General features: G+C 43.9%; 1 protein-coding gene across 6 annotated transcripts in view; it reads left to right on the forward strand.

The window, feature by feature from the left end:
* Nucleotides 1-23812, forward strand: part of lrp1bb (low density lipoprotein receptor-related protein 1Bb) — a 262657-nt gene that overhangs the window by 143204 nt on the left and 95641 nt on the right. For all 6 annotated transcript variants that reach the window (XM_042221787.1, XM_042221788.1, XM_042221783.1 and 3 more), the window contains 11 exons: nt 118-318; nt 1821-2066; nt 4550-4747; nt 5588-5792; nt 9038-9202; nt 9456-9700; nt 13276-13407; nt 13544-13771; nt 14489-14663; nt 14944-15038; nt 19944-20093. In XM_042221787.1, the coding sequence (XP_042077721.1) occupies nt 118-318; nt 1821-2066; nt 4550-4747; nt 5588-5792; nt 9038-9202; nt 9456-9700; nt 13276-13407; nt 13544-13771; nt 14489-14663; nt 14944-15038; nt 19944-20093 (2040 nt within the window). The remainder of the gene's footprint in view (nt 1-117; nt 319-1820; nt 2067-4549; nt 4748-5587; nt 5793-9037; nt 9203-9455; nt 9701-13275; nt 13408-13543; nt 13772-14488; nt 14664-14943; nt 15039-19943; nt 20094-23812) is intronic.

Raw genomic sequence — 23812 nt, forward strand, 5'->3', positions numbered from 1 at the left:
TCACTCAGCAGGGAGCTTTATTTCTGAATCCTGTGGAAATAAGGAGATTTCATCAGCTGGTCATCAAACGTTCACCTGCTTGAAAGATTTGTGCTAATGTTTGCTCGGCTCCTGCAGGCAAGTGCATCACAAAGAGCTGGGTGTGCGACGGGGACATCGACTGTGAGGACCGCTCGGACGAAGAGTCGTGTGAGTCGGCTGCGTGCAAGCCGCCCAAGTACCCGTGTGCCAACGACTCCTCGGTCTGCCTCACGCCCGATAAGATCTGCAACGGCAAAGTGGACTGTGCGGATCGCTCTGACGAAGGACCCATCTGTGGTAATGATGTCTTATGTCTAAAGTATGTGGACACACGAGTCGTGTGTGATTACTGAGGATGTAATCCCACAACACTGGATCAACCAGTGAACGTAATGTTCTACACATGGCTCCGCCTACATCCAGAGCAAAGCTCACCCACGCGCTTCTTCTGTTTTATCGCGTTTTACCGTCCGCTGTCACACTTTTTGTAAACATTCCGGCTTTTCTCGTTTTCCTTTCTGGCGCTGAGGTTTCCAAACGCAGCCTTTTGTTGTGGACAGCTCATCAAACGCTCAGTCAGAAAAAGGTTGGAAAAGTTTCCGGAGTAGTTGAGTCATACCAGTGTCAACAGATTCTGACAAGTTACACAGCGGATAATTAGACATATGACAAAACTTGTCAACGGCGAGATCCAAGCTGACTGTAACGGCTGTTCTTCCTCAGGAACATTTACACCCACCTTTCAAGCCCACGAGAGAATGTTTCACATAAGAATCATTGTAAGTGGGAAGACTAAAGAGAAAGTGTCATAAATAATGACTTCCATCCACGGAAACTTTGAACGATGCACTTTCTGCATGGATGGATTAATGAAAACTTGATGCGTAGCAGCAGTTTAGAACCAAAGAAAGTCGATGCAAAGACAAGCAAGCCTTTGTTTAAGGCAAATCTGCATTTACAGGGTTTCACATCATCACACGTATGATATGCAAGTATGTTGTGATGTTGGGAATGCCAAAAATCTCCCACTGGAGCTCTTCGGTGTCCCGTCAGCATGTAACTGGTGTCTGTTGAGACCAAAGGGACAGAATATGAAGTCTGCAAGAGTTTGTCCAACAGCCTTCAGATGAGACAGATTATCTCATGTGAGCAGCTCTTCCCATCTAATCTCTTAAAAGTGAGCAGCGTAAACGCGGAGGCTCATTTTCGAGAGCGTCACTAGCCGAGCCTCGTGGGGGCCTCACAGGACCCTCGAGTGTTTTTGTAGCTAAAAGAGCTTCTGGCTCCTCATTGAAAATTAGGCTGTGTTCAGATGGGACCTCAGGGGTCTGACTGAGTTGCACCAGCTCAGCAGGATTCACACCCACCATTCAGCCACTGTGACTGTTTTGTTCATTTCTCCTTATGTTGCTAAGTCCAGGTCTCGTTCACAGCTTCATTTTCACTCCATGTTTCATCTCGAGCTGCTAATTAACGAGAACTTTACGACAGGATGAGGAGCACAAAGTTAAGACTTGTTTTTTATGTAATTTCTGGACAAAATGAGTTTTTTCCTGCTTTGCTTTAAATGCAAATAGACGCCACTCTTCTCCTCATGAATCTGCACCACCTGCTGTTTATGTGCCTGCTCATTACACACCACCTTTATGCTTGACTTATGATGTCTGCAGCAGCTCACAGTTTAAAAGACCACGTCTTTTTTCTTATGCGCAAATATTAAACCTTTAGGATTCCTGTCAGACAGACACAGATTCATCTCTGTGTACTTTCTAAGATTTCGGGACCTTTCTTCACCCCAGATTTGTGCCTTGTAGCCCGAGGGGGCTGCAGTCACCAGTGCACTGTGGCACCGGGCAAAGGAGTTGTGTGTTCGTGTCCCCCCGGGCTTCACCTGGACTCCAGCAACAAGACGTGTGAGGTGGTGGACTACTGCAGCCGTCACCTGAAGTGCAGCCAAGTGTGTGAGCAGTACAAGACCACAGTGAAGTGTTCCTGTTATCCAGGATGGATGCTCGACTCGGACGGCGACAGCTGTCACAGCACAGGTAACAGACCCGAGCCTTCTAATGTTTGTTTCAGTGATGCTGCAGGCTGCCTCCAGCGTGCAGCACTGCCGGTCTGTGGCTGCAGTAATAATACATTTGTCCTTGGCCGTGATGCACCTGCACCGCGTTTGATTTTGAGTTGTAATCTCAGCTTCTGTGCGAGTGAGTAATTGAAAAATGTGAGTTTTAATTATAGAGAAACGTGTAATCGATTGATTCTGCGGACGGTAGCGGCTGAAACACGAGCGCGTAATGGGAAGGTCCTCGTGTTAGCGTCTGTGAGTGGTAAAAAAGTGAGGAGGTAGTCTGAAGAACAGTAATAGACGGTGATTTAGAGTATCTATCTATTCAAATCCAATCAAATGTGAAGAGGCTCGGCTCCATGAGAGCTGTCTGTTTCCATCTCCTGTGATGCTGAGTGAGCCAGCTCTGCTAGCTGACTCACCTCAGGCCCAAACACACACGTTTAACCGGCCTGGCATCGCATAATAAAGTCAAACTTTCTCCTGATGTGATTGCTGTGACTCACTAATCCACTTGATTAGACTGCTTTGAAGCCGCTGCAACACAATAGTTGCACACATGCTGTTGGACCGTCGCGTTCAGATTTATGGACCTGGCTTTGATTACTCGCTTCTCTCTTTGGCGCCGAGATTGATGGCAGTTGCAGCTCTAATCTTACATTAACGCAGGAAAATACACAATTTTCTCTGGGAGCTGATCTGAATTGTACAGCTTCATCATAAATCACGTTTTGCATGCAAACACAAGCATTGCACCTGAATCCTGAGAAGCGTTGCTGCTGGATGCTTTGTGAAGTCCGGAGCTCACGTCTTTTCTTCCTTTTCATATCGCAGTAATAAATGGGGGGGAAAAGCTGCGAGAACGCGGCGTCTCTGCAGAAGCATTGTAGCTCGTTCGGTCGCAGCACTGAGATGTGACATTGAGGCAAGGACACAGTTTTAATTACATCTGTGTTCCCTAAAGTGTGACTGAGTAAAGCGTGCTGTGAAGAAAAGACTTGCAAAAGTTTTGAAATACTAAGTGCAGTTTGTGTACAAGTGTCCATGTGTGGCATGTTCCAAGCGTTAGCTGTGCGCCTCTCAGGAGACGAGCTGCACTGGAGGCAGAAATAGCGTCCGGAGCCTCGGTGGGCGAGGCCGAGTTTGGGATTTGGAGCGCTGTTTGCCAGCGTTACGACTTGTCGCTAGATTTAGACACTTCTCAGAGACCCTACAGCATTTATTCCTCAAAGGACGCGACTTACAAATGTATCTGCTTTTTTCAGAAACGGGAAAATGCCGCGCGTTGGTTCCCAAAGTGTTTGGCAACACGTCGGTTTGGCTGCATCCGATGCATATAAATGCACGCCACATTATGGCTGAGCCAATGAGAAATGTTTAAAAGTGTGTCATCTGCACAGCGCACTGAGCCGAGTGGAAGCCGAGTGAAGGGAATATATTGAAGCAAATTAAGCTTAATTGTTTTAATTACTATGCAAATTTTAGCAGTTGTCATTAATAGCACGAACAGCGGCTCTGTGCTGTGTGACTTATTAAAATGTCTTCTAGGGAACAAAAGAGCCTTCGATCTCTGATGGTAGCGTCTACGTATCTGCATGTGCTGCAGCACGCAGCCCTGAGAGCCCAGGAGCTCAGGCTGCCATTAAGCCCAACGCTACTATGGCATCATCTAAAGCTAGCTGCTAGCAGTTAGCACAAGGGTTGACATTCACTTTAATGGAAAAGGGAAGCAGATGTGTGATTTTAGGTAAAGCAGGGAAGGACGGTGACTTCACTAAAAAGGCAGCAGCCATGCAGACTCGCGGCTCTAATATTTGCTAAACAAGATCATTTAATTCCTCGGTGTGGACGACATGTTTTAATCACAGGAGCTGGCACTGTGTGGGTACTGCGGGACAACAACGACCACCTTATCCATCCATCTGTCTGCTTATGTGCGCGTCAGTGTCTCCACTTTGTTGCAGGACTTCTTTATAAAAATAGTAAAGCTGTTCTTGAGATTGAATTTGCTTCCTGCTCAGTGTGCACACACCGACAGGCCTCAGCTGGATGAATAGGAGAGGTGTCAGATTACAGCAGAGAGGAAAAAGGAGCAGAACAGGTCAGCGGCGATGTGCACGTATGTGCACGTATGTGCACGTATGTGCACGTATGCATCCGGTTTGCAGAGTCATCATTTTGGTTTGACTTTACAAAAAGACAAAAACCTGCAAGTCTTACCAAATATCTGTTCACGTGATTCATGAGGGTCGTGGTTTATTTTAGTTTTCATGGTAGTATTATTTTTTTTTCTTGTCTGTTTTTTAAATATATTTAGTAACAACAATAGTCAGAAATGAGTCTTTGTTAATACCTTACGGTGAAAATCCTGATGAAGACGGCCACAGTGCTGAGTCTCATTCTTCTCATGGTGCGTTGATACCGTACACATACTTATTTCGACTGTCTCGCCTTCACCAGATCCCTTTGAGGCTTTCGTCATTTTCTCGATCCGGCACGAGATACGACGAATAGACCTTCACAAACGAGACTACAGCCTGCTGGTGCCAGGACTGAGGAACACCATCGCGTTAGACTTCCACTTCAACCACAGCCTCCTTTACTGGACAGACGTGGTGGAAGATAAGATCTACAGGGGGAAGCTCTCAGAGTCTGGAGGTATGCTCTCACACTGTCAGTAAGACCTTCACGCTTCGCTCATTTTTCCTCTCAGGCAGCGACGACGGTGTTGTTCTGTTTTATTCTGCTGCTGTCACACAGACTCATTTCTGCTGATATTGGCTCCTTACAGTTTATCTCAGGTTGAGCAAACTTAAAAATACTGACAAGTCTAAAGCTTTTGTAGTACAAAGTCTCATAAAATGATGAATCAGAATTTCTCATTCGCTCTTTATTTTTGTGGGTGGCAGTGCATTCACTGAGTTCCCCAGCCTTTATTTGCCTCTGTGGAGCAGTGATATCACCTCTGTGGCTGTTCCACCCTCTGTGGCTGTTCCACCCTCTGTGGCTGTTCCACCCTCTGTGAAACACCCACAAAAGTCCATCCATCTGAGAATCGCTGATGGATTTTCATATATTTCTAATCCATTTGCCTTTTTTTGTAATAAACAGCTTCCCTCCAGATTATTCAGTTTTCCTGCACTAACCACTGCTTCCTGCTGACTGTCGGTTATGTCGGTGCTGTATGAGCTACTTCCACACATGATGAGTGCAAACTGTTGGCAGCATCAGGTCTAAGCGTCGTCTGAAGTCCTCTGAAGTCCTGAGGACATGCAGTTTGGTGCGGGGAACGTGCAGCACTCGAGCAGAGCATGCAGCTGTCAGCGCCCAGGGTTAGGGTCTGTTCTCACAGGCACTCAATCACACATCGCGCTGACTTAACGAGCTAGCAGGGCCTTCTGGCACGCGGTTCAGCCGAGCGGCGATTAGAGAAGTTCAGGGCTGAATGAATGTGAAAGAACGTGAAGTCATGCGGTCTTGCTGCCAATGCTGTTTCAGGGGTAACGGGAATCGAGGTGGTCGTGCAGCACGGCCTGGCCACTCCGGAGGGTCTGGCTGTGGACTGGATCACTGGGAAGCTGTACTGGATCGACAGCAATCTGGACCAGATCGAGGTGGCCAAGCTTAACGGAGAAATGCGCACTACGCTCATAGCCGGAGGGATGGAGCATCCGCGGGCCATCGCTCTCGACCCGGGACAGGGGTACGTTGGGCACCAGCTCCCTCATTTACAGACTCGGTAGCTGTTTTTCCATCAGGCACCAAAATTATGAGAAAAGAAAAACACGCACATCCTCCGTCTGCTCTTCACGTCTGCATCGGCCTTGATGTATGAACATGTCTGTCATGTTGGGTTCATTAAAGCAGCAGTTATAAAATCCAGTCAGTGGTGCTTTGCTCTTTATTCCAGTAATAAGAGCTGCTGTACCTCCTGCTTTATATGCTTTACTTCTCTCTTGATCTTCGAGAATGTTTTTCTCTGAAACGCTTTAACCACCGTTTTTAAAAACAAAAGCTTTGTCCTTATTTGAATCATTCGCCTCTGGGCCCAGTTTTCAAATCGTGCTGTTGTTTATCCTGCTGAGATGCACAGAGAGGGTCTTTGCAGAATGATCTGTGGCTTTGAAGTGAATGACTTTTCTGTGCCCTGCAGTCAGCGAGCATGTCTGCAACAGCAGCGTAACAGGTCCAGCTCATTATTAGCCGCTGATACGACACATCTGGAGACTTCGTATGTTGTTGGTGCCTGAAGAGAAAGAGAACAGTGGGAGCTCGTCATGTTTAGCTTGAAATGCACGAGGCATTGCTTAAAGGCTGCAGGCTTATAGGTACCTCACGTGTGTTTTTGTTGTAATAATGCTTTTTGGATTAGAGTGATTTAAATCTCCTTTATAAGAAACATATTCCAGCAGGTGGGAACAGGAAGAGTCAAACTTCAGGACATCTGGATATATGTGCATATATTTATCTCAGCTAGTGAAACAATGATGCTATTACGTGCATAATAGTTTTCTTTTTAATATCTTACATCTTCTCAGAAGTCCTCTTCAGTTAGTGTGAAGTAGGTGCAGCTTATGTTTCTATGCGTGGAGATTGTCCACATGCTGTCTTTGTTACACAAAGTAAATGAATAAAAGACGGATAAACTGGTAAATGTCTGAAAGTAATTACAATCATGCTTTTGATCGTTTTAACACACATGTAGGTGAGGATTGCTGCTTACGTTTGTCTGCTTTAAGTCAGGTGAATGTTTTCTGTCAGGACGTCGATGCATAGCAAAGGCTTGGATCTGAATATCGGAGTTTCTCATCCTCACCTTCCTCGTCATTTAGCCAGACGACTCAGTCTTTGTCTCCTCTGACCAGAAAGCCTTTGTCCAGACAGCAGCGTGGTGTGGATTTCAGAGCGGGCACCTCCTCAGTCCATGGCGATGTAAAACTGGTTCCAGTGTGGTCGGTCACACTGGTGTTGCAGCTGTTTCCAGTTCATGGCAGCTTGAGCGTTGGTTTGTTCCTGAACATCCCAGGATGACAGTTTAGGTCTTCTTTCAGAAACTGATGACACATCTTTATATCTACATGCTTTTGTTTGAATTGATGAAACCTGTCCCAGCATGTGGGAACATGTCATCGTCCTGAGACCTTTACTGAGGAAGTATTGGTGAGTCCAGTGAGCGCTGCCTTTATTCTGCCACAGAGACATCGTCAGTTGTAGTCGGTTATTTCAGTAATTAAACCAAGTGAGTCTACGTATGTGAGCCTGTCTGTATACTTTTGACCTGTGTAGTTTAGAGACGATCCAAAAAGGACCGGGCGTCCACATGTGGGGACGTCACATTTTGGGTTGTCTAGACCACAAGACTAAATTTTGCTCTTTCCAATGAGCCATGTTGTTCAAAGGGGCAAAGTTGTTGTTTCTCATTTAGTTTTTGTACCAAATGCTGCTGTGTTCAGACTCCAAATAAAGAGTTTTGCACATCGTTAGTCAGTTGTGACTTTATGGTGTTCTATCGAACTCTATAAAGCCAAATAGCAAAGAGAAATTAAAGATGCATGCTACGAAAGTGCTCGGGTCTCAGGAGGTTAAAGTCATTCAAAGATGTGTGCTGTACAATCATCCCACCCGGAAACCAGCCAAAGGAGTCATTAGGAGGCTGAATCACCAGGACGTTTATGACATGGCGTTCAAGGCCAGCGTAAGAAAACCTCTTTGTTCTGTTCTGGAGCAAAATGTCCCGTCAGAAATATGACCGGCTGCTCCTGTTTGATCCAGTGCAGTGTGGTTCGCTCCTGTTGACACAGGCAGTGTACTGTGAGCTCAAATTTAGCAGTAAAAGACGCAACATGCCAATTTTCTGTCCTCACAAGGACGCCTGAACATGTACACACCCACAATCTGAATTTACCCTCAGTGCTTTGCATCAGTGCTTAATAATGATAAATATAATAGAGCTCTACCCATTAAGACGACACTGCTTGACATTAAAAAAATACCCGAGACATGTTAAAAATAAACGAGTTACTTTTTTCCAAGAGCAAAAGTAAGAAATCGGTTATGTGCGTAACCACCGCGAAGTCGAGTTAATTTTACACTGTCTGTCTACAGCATCCATCATCAGCAAAGCATGAATCGGTTTGCCTCTGCCGCTGGTGTGCTGCTCGGATTTCACTGAGAACTAACCACGAGTTGTATATTTTGGCCGGTGCATTTAAGATTAGAGCAAAGCCAGACTTTCCAAAAATCAATTTAACACTCTTAAGAAATGAGTAATCTGCTCATGCACTCCCCCTATAGCGGGAGGATGACTACAGTACATTTCATGGTTGTGCAGAGTAGGATTAATGGCTGCTTTTGGTGCCTAAAGGCGCATTTCCATTACAGGGCAATAATTCTAATCTAATTACTCAAATCCACTCAAAGTAGTGGGTCATTGATCAGGGAGGCCTTATCAAGTGAATAAGGCCATCGATCTGCTCGAGGATATTTCTTCCTAACACAGTGTCGTTGTCGTCGGTGTGTGATTTAAGCTCGAGGACCCGGTTTCCCGTCCGTTCTGGATGACTTTGTGGACCGGCGTTAGCGTTGATGTTTGCTGCGTTGGAGTAGGACTCGGGGTAGTGTCCTGGCCGCATCAATAATGGTGTTCATTTTCAGGCCTCATTGAGCTGTGAAAAGTCATAATAAAACAGATGGCCTCCCATTTCCAGGCCTGTCACAGATGTTGAGGGTTGCGCCGGATCGCTGGTGCTGCTCTTGGACAATCATCATTGCCACTGTCTGTGTTAATACACGCAGTTACAGCATCATTTTATTGCGAGCAATTACCCCATTTTTCAGCTTCTGGCTTTGACAAACAGCAGTAAATGATGGCTTGTAAAGCCTAACAGGCAGTTTTGTGGATGTATGTTTTTTCTTGGTCTGTTGTATAAACATTTTTCCTTTTCCAAGGATCCTCTTCTGGACCGACTGGGATGCTACTTTCCCCCGAATCGAGGCTGCATCAATGAGCGGAGGAGGCAGACACGTTGTGTTTAAGGACATGGAGATTGGAGCCTGGCCTAACGGACTAACACTGGACCATTTGGAAAAGAGAATTGTTTGGACCGATGCACGGTTAGTCTTCATCTTCTTTGTAGGACTTCTGAGGCATGTGGCATTAAATTCTCCCAGCAGGCATGAAATAATGGAGAAAATGTAATATCTGGTACAATGGCCACCTCTTGGTTTAAGTGGGTCTTGAACAATTTAGTAGGTCCATCAGTGGACTGGAGGGTTTCACTGTGATGTCCCTGTGTCCACTCGTCCCCTTCGATGCGTTTGAAGAGTCGTTTAAAGCACTGATACGCTGTCGGCCTCTCTTGAACAGCTCCGACGCCATTTTCTCTGCCCTCTACGATGGTACGGGCGTCATCGAGATCCTCAGGGGCCACGAATACCTGTCCCACCCCTTCGCCGTGTCTCTCTTCGGGGGCAGTGTTTACTGGACGGACTGGAGGACGAACACTTTAGCGAGAGCCAATAAGTGGACCGGGCAAAATGTGACGGTCATCCAGAAGACGAGTGCTCAGCCTTTTGACTTGCAGATCTTCCACCCCAGCAGGCAACCGCAAGGTGAGCTCGTTATTTCTGGCTTTGCTGTTAGAAGCGGGAAAAGCTTCGATGGCTGGATGTGTACGACGTGTTTAAGGAGTTTGAAATAATGAATCGGAGCATTCAGTTATAACACCAATAAAAAATTGAATTTGGGTTTAATCCTGTTGTACTAGAGGAGCTACTGTGGATTCAGTCTCATGTAGCAAAAGGAAGAAAAATGAAGCATATTGCAATTAATTTCAGCTTCTGCCTTTGCCTTAATTTGGCCTGTCAGTCAATGAGCATGTGTCTGAATGAAAAGGTAGTCATGCAGAGAATTAGCTAGCTTGAGTTAATGGTACCTTTTAATGTTTTTTTTCCCCTTCCTTTTTTTTTTATTTGGTTTTTTTTCCTTTTTTTCTTGTACAAAATGTGAATAATGGAAGCTGCTGAGTGAGAAGCACATCTGCCAGTGAATAACTGTGGCATGTCCAATAAGCAAATCAATTAAAGTGTGAATGGGGTGTTGTGATTGCAGAGAATATTCAAAATACTTCTGAAACTTCATTAATATTCACTCCAGATCTGTATTCGCATCGCCGTGGAACAGGTAATCGATTCAGCGAGACGCTAAGAAGCCAAGTTCCTGACCACAAAAGAAGCAGAGTTGATGAGCTATCTGACAGGAGGCCTACACGTGTTTTATTTGATATGCAGATCGGGCTGTGAGATACAGTGCCAGGCTTGAAATTAATAGCACTGACTGCATTTTCAATCAACAGGTTTTTTTTCTTTGCCTAAAACGTGTGCTTTGACATTGAATTTTGATTTATTTGTAAAACAGATGCATCAGAATTAAACCTGGATTTTGACAGTTTGGTCACATGTGCCAAGAACCTGATCGATGTCTCCATCAAGTATCAGCCCTGTCCTCCTTCCTCATGTGTGATGCAGATGTTTTATCTGTCATCACCAAGACCTGTCGGTAAATCTGCATGCACGCGCTGAACGAGCCGAGGCTTTATGGACCTGAGACACCAGGACCGAGCAGAAGGTTACTTTAGCTTATCGCCTCTTTAAGACTGTATATTAGAGAGTAAGAACACAACAGGGTGATGACAGTGAGTTCTCCTGATGCCGTTGAACTGTTGGAGAAGCTCGACTTGGGAATCATCTGAGCCTGCAGAGGCGCTACCGTGACTCTAACACTATCACTGCAACTTTCAACATGTCAGTATGCATTTTATCCAGGCCTGTCGGCGTTAATCGCGTTAAAATGACGTTACCGCCAAAACTGCAGTAACGCGGCTAGTCCCTTTGCGTGGGACTGGGCGGAGCCAACACGTTAGCGGGGGCAGCTTGTTAACGCTGACAGCCCTTTGTTACCGCAAAATGTGGTTGTCAAGGAGACGGCGTGTTTAACATGTCCAAATTAGTAAATAAACGTTGCATATGCTTAACAAACTGAACTGTGTGTGTTAGAGAGTAGACCACGTGTTTACTGCAGGTATTACAGTCGCGGGTCCTCTGTGACATCATGAGCGTTATGCTTCTCTGCATGCAGCGTACGGCTGTGTGCAGATCTGCTTTACAGGGTTTGGAGTGTTTAAGAAAAGCGATGGTTTTCCAAAACTTTGCAGTCGGTGTTATTTTCTCGATTTCTCACCTTGGTCGCGCTAAGTGTGTCCTGTGCTTGTTGGGTTTCTGTTTTAATGTTGCTAACGTCATCTCAGTTCATACACTCAACAATACTACCTGATAGACTGAACAACACCATCCATCCATCCATCCACTGATACAATATTGATACAACAGAACTACAGAACTACAATATTGTATCAATATTGATACAATATTGATACAATATTGTAGTTCTGTAGTTCTGTGCTGTATCATTTCTCTCCCTCACGCCTGCTATCAGGCAGCCTCCTCACTGAATTCAGCAGGTTAGTTAAAAATGGCATCATGTTGTCTTTAATAACAGACATGTCCTAATACAGGGACCTCAGTGTCAGTGGACGTTCTGTCCTCGCAGTCACGGTAGATGAGTGTGAGCCAGGTCTTTCACCCAAAGAAGAGAGACAGCGCGTCGAATCCTTTCTGGAAAAAGCTCAAGTGGGGATGAGCTCACTATTAGTCACTTTAGCCAGAACCTGTGTCTCAGGATGTGATGCTTCACTGACCCCTGAACATCTGGATCGGAAAAGAAATGAAGGTGGGAGAAATGAGCACAACACCCAGCTTCCCTCTGAAGCTTCCAGCAGGGGCCGAAGGGGGGCCCAGGAGAGCATCGGGGCAATTCTAATGAATAACAGCAACAGGAAGCTTATTTTCATTTGGCCGTTATAAAGAGGCAGTAACATAAAAATCTATACTTTCAACAGTTTAACCAACACATGCTGATGTGTTCCTGTAACATCATGGTGCACTTACATTAAGCTCAGTGATTAGACTGCATAGACATTAATGTCTCCACTGAGTTTCTGTTTTCAGCAGTTGGGTCAGTTTTTCACTATAATCTATTTAGTGCCGTGAAATGAGTAATTTTCTATATGTACAGCTGACGATAGCTCTACCTTAATTTTCTTCTGTTCCTTTAGCGACTGATGGACACAAACATATAAGTTCTGCATTCAGAGGCTTTAACAGGAAATGAATGTGTTTGTGTTCTTCTTGTTTTTGAGAGGTAACAGTTTCCGCTGCTTCTGAAAGTTTCAAATAAAGCAACACTTTGGCTGCGATGTTGCTGCCCGTCGCTCCTCCACACGGCGATTCAGCCAAGTGCAACACCGTTACTGTGTTTCCTTGTTAGCATACTGAGTCGGCCGGGTGTTGTTTCCAGAATGCAAAGACAGAGATGCTTCTTTTCAGTCTAAATGAGCCGCATTTGTAATGCAACGAGGTTCTCCAGTGTGCTGCTGAAGGAGCTTGGGAAATAAGCTTTGAATGAGCTTGTTTGACACGAATCATCCAGAGTGGATAGAGAAATGCTTTTTTCTGATGCAGCATGATGAGAAATTATTGAACTGTGGGTGATTTTCTTTAGTCTGACTGAGGTGATTTAGTGTGAAGAGAGTACAGTAAGAAATGGTGCAAACTCAGTCCTTTGTATTGCGCCTACAAGGGCACCGCTCAGTTTAGTTTGTGGTAGCAGAAGCACAAGTGATACTGTCACCTTTGATGCGAGAGGCAGAATATGAACGGCGATTTTATTTGTATAATTTCATGTATTTGTAAACCTCCAAACTCATCAAGATACGTCAGGATCAGCTGCAAAGCCAACGTTTTCTCCGTGTTTAAGAACAGACGTCCTAACATATTTGACTTTTTTCAGCGTTTCTCTCGTGAGTGTGACCTTTGTTCAGAACTTGTGTCGGAGCTTTCATTTATTCTCTTCAGAAGCGCCCCACTTTCATGCTTTCTCATTTATTTTCTGCTTTAATGCCACACGAGTGCAAAATGATGCTTTCGTTTCCTTACGTGCAGTGAGACGGACCTGTAAATGTCACCGAGGCTTTTTAGTCGAGTTCGCATCCAGTTATTATCCCGTCTGATCTCTTAACTCCTCATTTTACTTTGTGTTGTGTTTTCCTCCCTTCCCTCGCTCCCGTCAGTTCCTAACCCGTGTGAAAAGAACGATGGACGTGGTCCCTGTTCACATCTGTGTCTCATCAATTACAACCGCACAGCCTCCTGCACCTGTCCACACCTCATGAAGCTTTCCACCAACAAACAGTCCTGCTTTGGTGAGTGGGAACACCTTTTATATTTCCTCTTTCTTTAGATTACACCAACGTCCATATCGGTCATTATTATAACTCCTGTCTGTGAAAACAGAAGATGCACTATGCCAAGTCATCGGTTGCTTAATTATCTCACCAGCGCTGAAAAGGTTCCTCCTGTATGTGCGGCGGTCCGAAATCCGTGGCGTGGACATCGACGACCCTTACATGAACGTCATGACGGCTCTGACGGTGCCAGATATTGATGACGTCACCGTGGTGGACTACGATTCCCAGGAGGAGAGGATCTACTGGGCCGACATCAAAACTCAAACGATCAAACGAGCGTTCGTCAACGGCACCCAGCTCGAGACTGTCATCTCCTTAGGTGAGTCGATTCCAGACGTTAGTAAATGAAAAGATACCCTGAAGGTTTTGTTTTGTTTACACGGCTCAATACATTTATCAGACAAGCTGTCCTAAAAACAAGGAAACACAAATATTTGAGAAATCTGTCAAAAACATGTTTATAAGGACAACGACGAGCTGACTTCAGTTTTCAGAGTCAAGATTTAAACATTTTTCTGTTCAGGAATGCAAGTAAATAACTTAAATTTGGTTTCTTAATCAAAGATAATAAGTTTGAATAATGTTTATAAAACAGTAGAGCTCAAAATTCCTGGATGCCGACAAAAATCTTCAGCTAAAGAGCGACTGTTACAGAAAACACGTATATACCAGTACACATCGGGTGGGTATTACTCTTCTCTTATTACATTATTATGCACATGTTTGTATATTCTTATGATCAATATATTAAATATGACATAAGGATAATTGTATGGAGATTGCAGGTGTACCAGCACAGTTGGGTGTGGATTCGTACACCGTGTTCTTTTCTGAGCTAACGTGCACGTCTTTAGACTTTAGAGGTGTTCGTTATATTAAAGTTTGGTAACTGAGATTAATTATTGTGTTGCTGTTTCCATCTGTTCTGCATTATATAAGCATGTGTGTATGTTGCTATGTTGCTTCTTATGTATCTTGTTTTCATGTATTTCATTGAAGCACGAGCCTGACAGCTTTTTCACGCCCTTCCTGACAGATATAGTCAACTGCCGCGGTCTGGCTTTAGACTGGCTTTCCAAGAACTTATACTGGCTGAGCTCTGAAAATGACGAGTCCCAAATCAATGTGGCTCGCTTTGATGGGTCCCTAAAGACGTCCATCATCCACGGCATTGATAAGCCAAGGTGCCTTGTAGTGCACCCTGCCAAGGGGTAAGTAGATTAGAGCAGCCTGTGCACTTTATGAGTACTTCACCTTCAGTGTGTGAGGAAGCCTCACCTGGAAAAACGAGGGATCACAGCCTGTTGTATAGAAACTGTTCTACATGCTTCGGGTGTTTTCACAAGGCTGTCAGAGCAAATGTTTTGGCCCACATTCAAGTTACAGTTTAGAAAACAACAGTCATTGATTGCGCTGTATAACTTTGATGTTATACTTTGATATTTTGCCTTTTTGAATTACTGCATATTTGTTTCACATCTTCTTATGCAGGAAAATGTACTGGACAGACGGCAACACCATTAACATGGCCAGCATGGATGGGAGCAACAGCAAGGTGCTCCACCAGAATCAGAGGGACCCTGTAGGTCAGTCAGAGAGCTTTGGATGGCATGCTGTCAAGCTGTACCTGATCTTTGATTCAATTCAATTCACCTTTATTTGCATAGCTCCAAATCACAACAGTTGCATGTTGTAAAGATCCTGCAATAATACAAGAAAACAGGGAAACAATCAAACGACCCCATGTGAGACAGCGGGGAGGAAAAACTCCCTTTTAACAGGAAGAAACCTCTGACAGAACCAGGCTCAGGGAGGGGCGGGGCCATCTGCTGTGATTGGTTGAAGTGAGGGGATGAAGACGTGCTGTGGAAGAGAGCCAGAGATTAATAATGAAATTCACAGTGTGCATAAACACATAGTGAGTGAAGCAGAAACAGTCTGTGGTCTAAAGATATTTAACCAGATTATTAACTGAAGTGATTTATAGCAGATGTGCTTAGTCTAATATATTTAATCGTGGCTCAAATGTCTGAAAAATGTCTGATATCCTACTTCAAACATTATAGATCCACCAAGAAAATAACATCTGAGTGTGTCTGCAGTTTAATTCACATAGACGTCCTGGAGTTTACGTCATTCCAGATGTGTTCAAAGTGATTTGTCCTATGTCAAAGGCACAATGATCTCACTATAATACAGCTGCACTCACTTATCCTGTGTTTGCATGTGCTGACTTTCACCAACAGATTTAGATGTAATAGTTGTACCTGTAATTGTACCTGTTGGCATTTACACAAACTCGTCGTCGAGTTATCTGATTGGGCAAAATCATCAAATATTACCAAAAGCATTTTTGGGTGAAGGTCTTCAAGTGTAAAGTAAAATAGGTGGCACGGTGGTTAGCACTGTTGCCGCACAGCAAGAAGGTCCTGAGTTCGATTTCTGTGTGGAGTTTGCATGTTCTCCCCGTGTCTGCGTGGGTTCCCTCCGGGTACTCCGGCTTCCTCCCACCATCTAAAGACATGCAGTTTGTGGGGACAGGTGAATTGGATAGTCCAAATTGCCCACAGGTGTGAATGTGAGTGCGAATGGTTGTCTGTCCCTGTGTGTTGGCCCTGTGGCCCCGCCTCTCGCCCTGTGACATCTGGGATAGGCTCCAGCGCCCCCGCGACCCTGAAAAGGACAAGCGGAAGGTCTTAAAGTGTCTGGTAAAAATCAGCTCATGTTTATTCAACCGAAGCAAACATGTATACATCAACACATTCAACATGTAAATCAATCGGTTTTATGCTGTTGAGGGTAGTTCAGTGATATCTGCTGAGACAGCAGCCTGATGGAAGCCTTCCATGTGATATGGCAGGTCTCTGTTCTGGTTCATTGGTCGGGCACCACTGTCACCTTTGAACATCTGTACAGCAGTTCACCTTTCTGGCTCCAGTCATCATGTTGTTGCCGCTGTCGGATTCCTGGAGCTCTTCTCGAGTGTAGATATGGAGATACTGTTGTTTATGTCGTTTTTAGTGATGTGTGAGGGAGAGGCAAAGAATATTTGTCCTGGACAAATAGAGTTGTGTTGTACAGTGCAGCGGGTTTTCCTGCAGATAAAACTCAGATGTGAAGAGAATGAGCTTATTGCCATTAATTCAAATATGATTTCATTACATTCATTAGATTCCCTTTAAATGACTGTGAGATGTGAAACATGCCCGACATCCAAGAAACCTTCAAATATCCTGTAACCAAAGACTTTTAGGGCGGAGGCGTGGCACCAAACTCGAGAGTGTGGGAAATAATCTTGTGAAAAGACTGTTGTTGCTTAAAAACATGATTTTTTAAATAAGAATTAGTGAGATTTTTGCTGAATAAAAGAGAAGCAGGGTGAAGTATACCACTGTTACTGTAAATGTAGGCAGTGTTTCAAAAAGATCTTCTCTAAATGTAACAAATTTACACGATGTAGCAATAATGATAATAATACAGTAAAAAGGAACAATTCGGATACTTGAAAGTAAAACTTAGAAAACTAAAAAGATTCAATTTTATTCAAAGACTAATAATTATATTACCAACACTTTTTAAGAGTTTAAGATGTTTTTCCACATGAATTTAACAAGAACAGTAATTAGCAGGATTTCTAGAACTCTTCAGCCTGATGTTGTGGAGCCGCTGGCTCATGCACAGCTGCTGTCCTCGGCTATAACTGCTTCCTTTTCTTTAGTTGATCAGTAGAAAAATGTATCTATCGGTTTTTCAGAAGGAACATGACATCATCCAAAGGTGCACACGTGGACTTTTGGCAGCGCCGACCTTGTCGCTCTGCTGTGATGTATTTTTACACAACACAGGTTTTCAGAAATGACACCAGTATCATTAACTGGATGGTTAGTTAGTGCTTCCTGCGTTAAGCTTAACAACCAATACCTGGAGCGACTGCCTCTTCTTGCTGCTACTTCAATCTGAAACTGATCAATGATCAGCTGATCGTCTCTCTTCTTTGTTTTTGGTATCCACTTCGCCCAGAAAGAGGAAACCAGCGGCTGAACAACAGCAGCACGTTTAAGCTTGATCAGCTGTTGTTAGAATTTATTTAATATTACTTTCTACACCAGGATCTTTTTCTACATAGCTGACGGCTGTAACTGTGCAGGGGCGGATCTAGCAAAGTTTAGCCAGGGGGGCCGATAGGGCATGAACAGGGAAAAGGGGGCACAAAGACATACTTTTCTTCCTTATTCTCATTTAAAATGTCGAGCTTTTAATAAATAATTATCTGAATCTGACACCCAAAGTCCATTACTGTATATAGTAACTGTTAAGTCTAATATACCCTAGTAAGCTACTACTACTTTTTCCTTTGGGAAGATACCATCTAGTGCAGTCTGCAGTTCTGTTGAAGAAGATGTTGAATCTATTTAATTATTTCTTTAAAAATAATTTATTTCTGTGCATTTTTTTTCCACACTGCATCAAATTAAATGGTGAATGGCCTGTATTTGTATAGCGCTTTTCTAGTCCATAGGACCCCAAAGCGCTTCACACTACATTCAGTCATCCACACACATCACACACTGGGATGGCAGCTACATTGTAGCCACAGCTGCCCTGGGGCGCACTGACAGAGGCGAGGCTGCCGGACACTGGCGCCACCGGGCCCTCTGACCACCACCAGTAGGCAAACATGGGGTTAGTATCTTGCCCAAGGATATTTGCATGCAGCCAGGAGGCAGCCTGGGATCGAACCACCGACCTTCTGATTAGGGGCTGACCTGCTCTGCCACCTGTAGCTCAGGTGGCAGAGCAGTTGATTACAAAGTTGATTACGTCGATTAAGCATCATGAGGTGGAGGGGGTGGTTCCCTATTTTTTTTTTTTTTTTTGCTGGGAGTTTGCAGCCCTATTAGTTAGGTTGCTTAATATTTCTGCTAAGTACTCTTTAAAAACCAGAACAGGGAGGATGGAGCAGGTTTAAGTTTATTAGATTGATCAGTTTTGCTGAACTATGAAATATTTTGGGTGCAGTGTGTTTTTTACATACAGGTATAACAGAATAGCTTTAGTGTTGTTGTTTATTTAAACTTGAGTATGAACTTATACAAAATGCAGCAAGATATTTAAAAAAACAGTTTTATTGATTAAAAAACACTATATCGGATTCATATCGGTATCGGCACATATCCAAATTTATGATATCGGTATCGGACATAAAAAAGTGGTATCGTGCCATCTCTAGTATGAATATGTAATGTTTCCTGTGCTGGTGTCAGGTGATGCTGACTCATCCCTGACAATAAGCTTTAGCTCGATTTAGCAAAAACAATCGTCTGTTCTTCATCTCGACTCGCTTTTGTTACACAGCTCAAGGTCAAACACCCAATTTGTCACACACAGCAGCGTCGTCTTCACAGGGTTTTTCATGCTCCTGGGCCTGTCAGCAATACAGATAGGATGCTGCACAATATTTCACTGGCTTCATTTATGATTATGGGGCAGACCTGGGGACAAGAGTAAATTAATGATGCATTGTGACTGTGAATCTGCCAGACATAAATCCAGCACATGGTGGGAGACATTGAGTTGTCCAGAGGTACACAACTGAAATTGCTTTTAGCTCCCACCATTAACAGTGATATTCCCGCCATTACATCAGCCAGGAAATGGATTCAAAAGCTGTCTGCTTCCTGTTTGTTCATTTTTCAAGCCAGCTGGAGTCCTGTTAAACAAATCCCCCACAAACAAGCAGCAGTAAACACGTGAGCATTTCTATTAGCACGCACTCAAACAGCAGGAAAAGCATTTACGCAGCATCACAGAGGTACGTTTCAAAACTGCATCACCTTAACCTCCGTGTAGTGCACTTGTTCTCAGAAATACCCAGTGAGAGGACTCGATACACGGTATTATTTTTGATATCGGGGGGGAAATAACCAAATAAGAAACTGTTAAATTAATTAATAACGATATTAATGATACAAAAGGACAGAACTTATAATATTTGATGTGTAGCTCCAAGATTAACATTATCATTTTGCTATTAGGTAGCTGCTACCTGATAATCTAGCAGGTACCTGCTAGCAGTGACGTGGCTAACGTTAACGTGGATCCCAGTACAAAAAGTAACTGTCTGGATTTAAACTGCTATAAATAACCTATAATATGTGAAACACGTCTTAAGTGTCGGTCATGAATGATATCAAGTCATCTTGAGCCACAAAAACATTCCTGTCACAAGGTCGAAGCTGCAGTCGGTGATTTTTATCTTTTATTTATCCAGTTAAGAAATCTGGTTGAGATTAAAATTGTCTTTTTTAAGCTGTGTGAAGATGGATTAATGTCCAAGTGTCCTTTTTTTACTGTAATACCTCAAATGACAACATCATTTTAATCTACACCCATCATTATTTTACATATTCAAATGTTACATTTTGTATTTTTGTCCCTAATGATGCTTTCTTTGCTGACTCGATATCCTCTCCTGACTCGCTGTGTCTCAGGCCTCTCGATAGACTACGCTGCCAACAAGCTGTACTGGATAAGCTCGACCAACGGGACCATCAACAGGTGCAATCTGGATGGCAGTGGGCTGGAGGTGCTCGAGACTGTAAAGAGGGAGTTAGCCAAAGGCACAGCTCTGGCCGTGATGGGTGAGTGGAGCTTGTCACAAGTGCATCAGATTGGTGCCGAGGATTACTCAGAGTGTGAAAGGATTACACGTTTAACCAGTTAAGTGGCTTTAAAATGAAGCTGTTTAGAGAGTGCATGCAAACAGCTGTGCCTCACTCTAAGTGAAGAATTAGGAGCATTAGATAATTAAAACACAACAGAGCAATGATTGATGATTGATTTTCTCACCCTTTCCATAATGAGAAGGGTGGAGGATGTTCATTACGGAGTGATTCTTGGTATTAGTGCTCAATCCAGCGTGTCACACCATCTATCAGCGAGTAGGTTCGTTCTGAACGCCTGAAATCTGCGTCAGCATGTTGTAGATGAAATCCCGCCTGCAGAAAACATCTGTACAAATATACCGGATGCTTCTATGATGCTGGCAGCTACGAGGGGACGAGTTGGAAGTAGAACCAGTTTGCACGTACAGCGTGAGTGGGTTCCTGTCCAGTTCATTAGCTGATACAGATAAAGAACATTATTAGTTTCCACAACCCAGAAAATGTTGCTAACGCTATGCCCCTAATACCTATATAAACAAGCAAACACCTTGACGTAAGTGAATGTTTTTATAGGCGATGCCATGTGCGCGCCACACTCTCGACCAATCGGGAGCTACTGACACGTGTAATCTTGGATAACCTTGAGTTTTATCCAAAGAGACTGAAATGGTTTTTGTGAAACAATTTGTGTAAATGGGATTAGACCCACCCATCCATCCTTTTCAGGGTCGGGGGGCGGAGCCTATCCCAGGTGTTATAGGGCGAGAGGCAGGGTACACCCTGGGCAGCTCGCCAGTCTGTCGCAGGGCTAACACACAGAGACAGACAACCATTCGCACTCACATGTAAACCTGTGGGCATGTTAGAATCAGCAGTTAACCTGACCTGTCTAACTGCGTGTTTTTGGACTGTGGGAGGAAGTTGGAGGACCCGGGGAGAACCCACGCAAACACGGGGAGAACATGTAAAATCAGAAAGACCCGGCCTGATGGTGGAGTTGAACTGAATTGAAATTCTGACTGCGAGGCAACAGTGCTAACCACCGTGGGATACTTACGGGCATAGCGCCCTGAGCACGCCCCATCTCGTCTGATCGTGGAAGCAGGGCTGACCCATGGTTATATATCTATTTAAACAGTCGTGATGCCACGAACTGTACAGCAATCTACTGTGGTGGAGTGATAAATAACACCGCTAAAGATCTCGGTGGCTGTGATGTGCAGCAAAGCTAATGGACATGACTCAGTGATCTTTGGATCTGTATCAAAAAGGTTTTTTATCAAACTGACTCGAAAAGAAAACAAGCGCCAGCAGAGACAACAAGTTTTAAAAATAATAGCTGCACGGTGATCGTCGCGGTCGTTGTTGCACGTTGTCGCAGTGTCTGTGCTGGACACACATATTACACGCGCAGCATCTTTAATGCTAAAGCGTCCACTGCTGTGTCCACGGTTCAGACTTCAGTCCCATTTCATTCGTTTCACGTTTGTTTCATTGATGTGTTTATTTCACCTTTTATTCTTTGAAGCTGCAGAGCAGAATTTGAATTTTAAATTGTTTCACTTCCACACTGCTGCACCTTGACAATTGGGAAACCTCCCTGTGAGCTATGTGAATGCATTACACTTGCCAAGATTGGTAATGAGAAGAGAGCAAACAAAGGCTTATTGAAGAGAGACTTTTTTGGTTTTGTGTGTGTGGGTCTGAAGCAAACTGTGATTTGAAGGGAAAAAAAGAAAAAACAAACAAATAAACAAAAAACTAAAATATGAAATGGGAGAGTGTTGTCAGAGTGATTCAGCGTGTTCTTGAAGCATGTTATTAACCATGACAGGCCTTCGTTTTCTGTGCGGTGGGTATCTGTCAGCATGTGCAGAGAGCATTAATTACTGTTGCAGGATAACACAGCAGTGGCAGGATGGAGTCCCACTGTTTTGTACACTATTAGCTTTCTGCAAGTGTACGCCACAATTTTTAGGTTCATTTTTATAGTGAATACTTTGGCTGTGCAGGAACGGACACTGGAGACTTCATCATTGCATTTCACAAATGGGATGTAGAATGTGAGGTGACACAGACTAATAGCTGCGCTCCAGTGCAGCAGCAGCTACAGCAAAACAGTGAAATGATGTCTGCAAGTCTCCATCAATCACAATTATCCACATTTTGTTATCTTGAAGAAGCTGATTGGTCGACCGAACCGTACTTTGCTGCTTTACCATTACGTTTGGTAAAACAGAGGAATTGTACTGGTTAAACACCAGTTAAACACCAGTAATAGAGATTTATGATTGGACGATGTTTCACTTTTTTAACATCATTTGATACATGATCTATCAAACACGTCCTTTACTGTTTACCTGATTTTGGGATTTCAATCAAGCAATCAATATGTCAATCATGTGGGGGGGGGTCACAGGAACTTTTTAGCAACTACAGGATTTGTTATATTTCATGACCCATTTCAGAGGCTTAAACTGCCCCAGCATGTTTGACAGGTAGTGTGGTCTGCCTCTGATCACGAGCTGTGTCTAACCTTATGCATCAGTCTTGTTTCAGGTCTGCGCAGGCTTCTCGAGATGCTTTAGGAAAACTCTAATCTGACCTTCTTGTTCTTATTGGCGCCGTGTTGCTGGGCTGGGCTGTCACAATGTGACAGATTTGGCCTTTTTACATTTAAAATTACTGCAAAAAGCTCTGAGATACAAATGTAAAAACATGAATGAGCTGCGTCCGCTTCAGTTGTTCCGACGTACCGACAGAGCAGGAAACTCAAAGTGCTCGTGTCACGTGTCCAGTTTACTTTCAGGCTCTGATTAAAAATGAAAAAGTTAAAGCAAAATTTCTGCCTGTGTTGTTGTTGTTGTGCAGAGACAAACCTACAAAATAGTGTGTTTGTGCAACACATTATGGACGCGCCCGGTTTTGTAGGGTTTATGTTACCGTGTTTCGTGATGCCAACGTTCAGTCCTCCTTTGCTGTAGATCATTGAGCATGAACCTGTAAAAGTTACAGGGTCAGCTGAAAATGAGGCTGGTGGAAGAGAGCAGGACAGCAGCCAGACAGGTCATTTTCCACTCCTGAGCTTCTTTTGTTGTTGGCGAGTGCACAGCCTGTCAGCGATGCCCATTACAGAAAATGTCCCTTTGCAGCTTTAGTTTTGTCGGCATGGTGTGATTTGCAGTTAAGTGCGTTTGGTGACCATTTGCTGTGTTTACCACAGAGTTCTGCTTTCCTTCGTCCTTGTAGTTCAGTAAAGAACAAAGAAGAAATGTACTAATACATATGCCAGCATGACTGTAATATGGATTTGCAACTAAAAGCATGCATTGTCTGCGCTGGTGGGGATAAAGTACCTGTGAATTAAAGGCTTTTGTGTCCTTTGTGGTTAGTGGAGCAATCAGCATTAATGAGCATAAATCTGAGAAGCATTTCTTCTCGTCTCTGGTCGTTTACAAGCTTGATTGATCAGTTAGTCATATTTGAAGTGGTTGAGGTTACTCCGAAGAACCATCGTGCGTGAGCGATGAAAGCTTGTTTACAAATGATGAATCTGTATCTCCGTCACAGTGGGAGGTAGATGCAGACGTACAACTAGGCAGACGGGCATGAAAAGGGTTTAGCAGATTTGCACTGGTAATCGGGAACGCACTTCTGAGGGAGGAATCGTACGTTTCTCCATGATGGGGTGCTGG

The sequence above is a fragment of the Haplochromis burtoni genome, unplaced genomic scaffold (genome assembly GCF_018398535.1).
Source record: "Haplochromis burtoni strain Fernald_Lab_line unplaced genomic scaffold, NCSU_Asbu1 Contig_74, whole genome shotgun sequence".
Taxonomy (NCBI): domain Eukaryota; kingdom Metazoa; phylum Chordata; class Actinopteri; order Cichliformes; family Cichlidae; genus Haplochromis; species Haplochromis burtoni.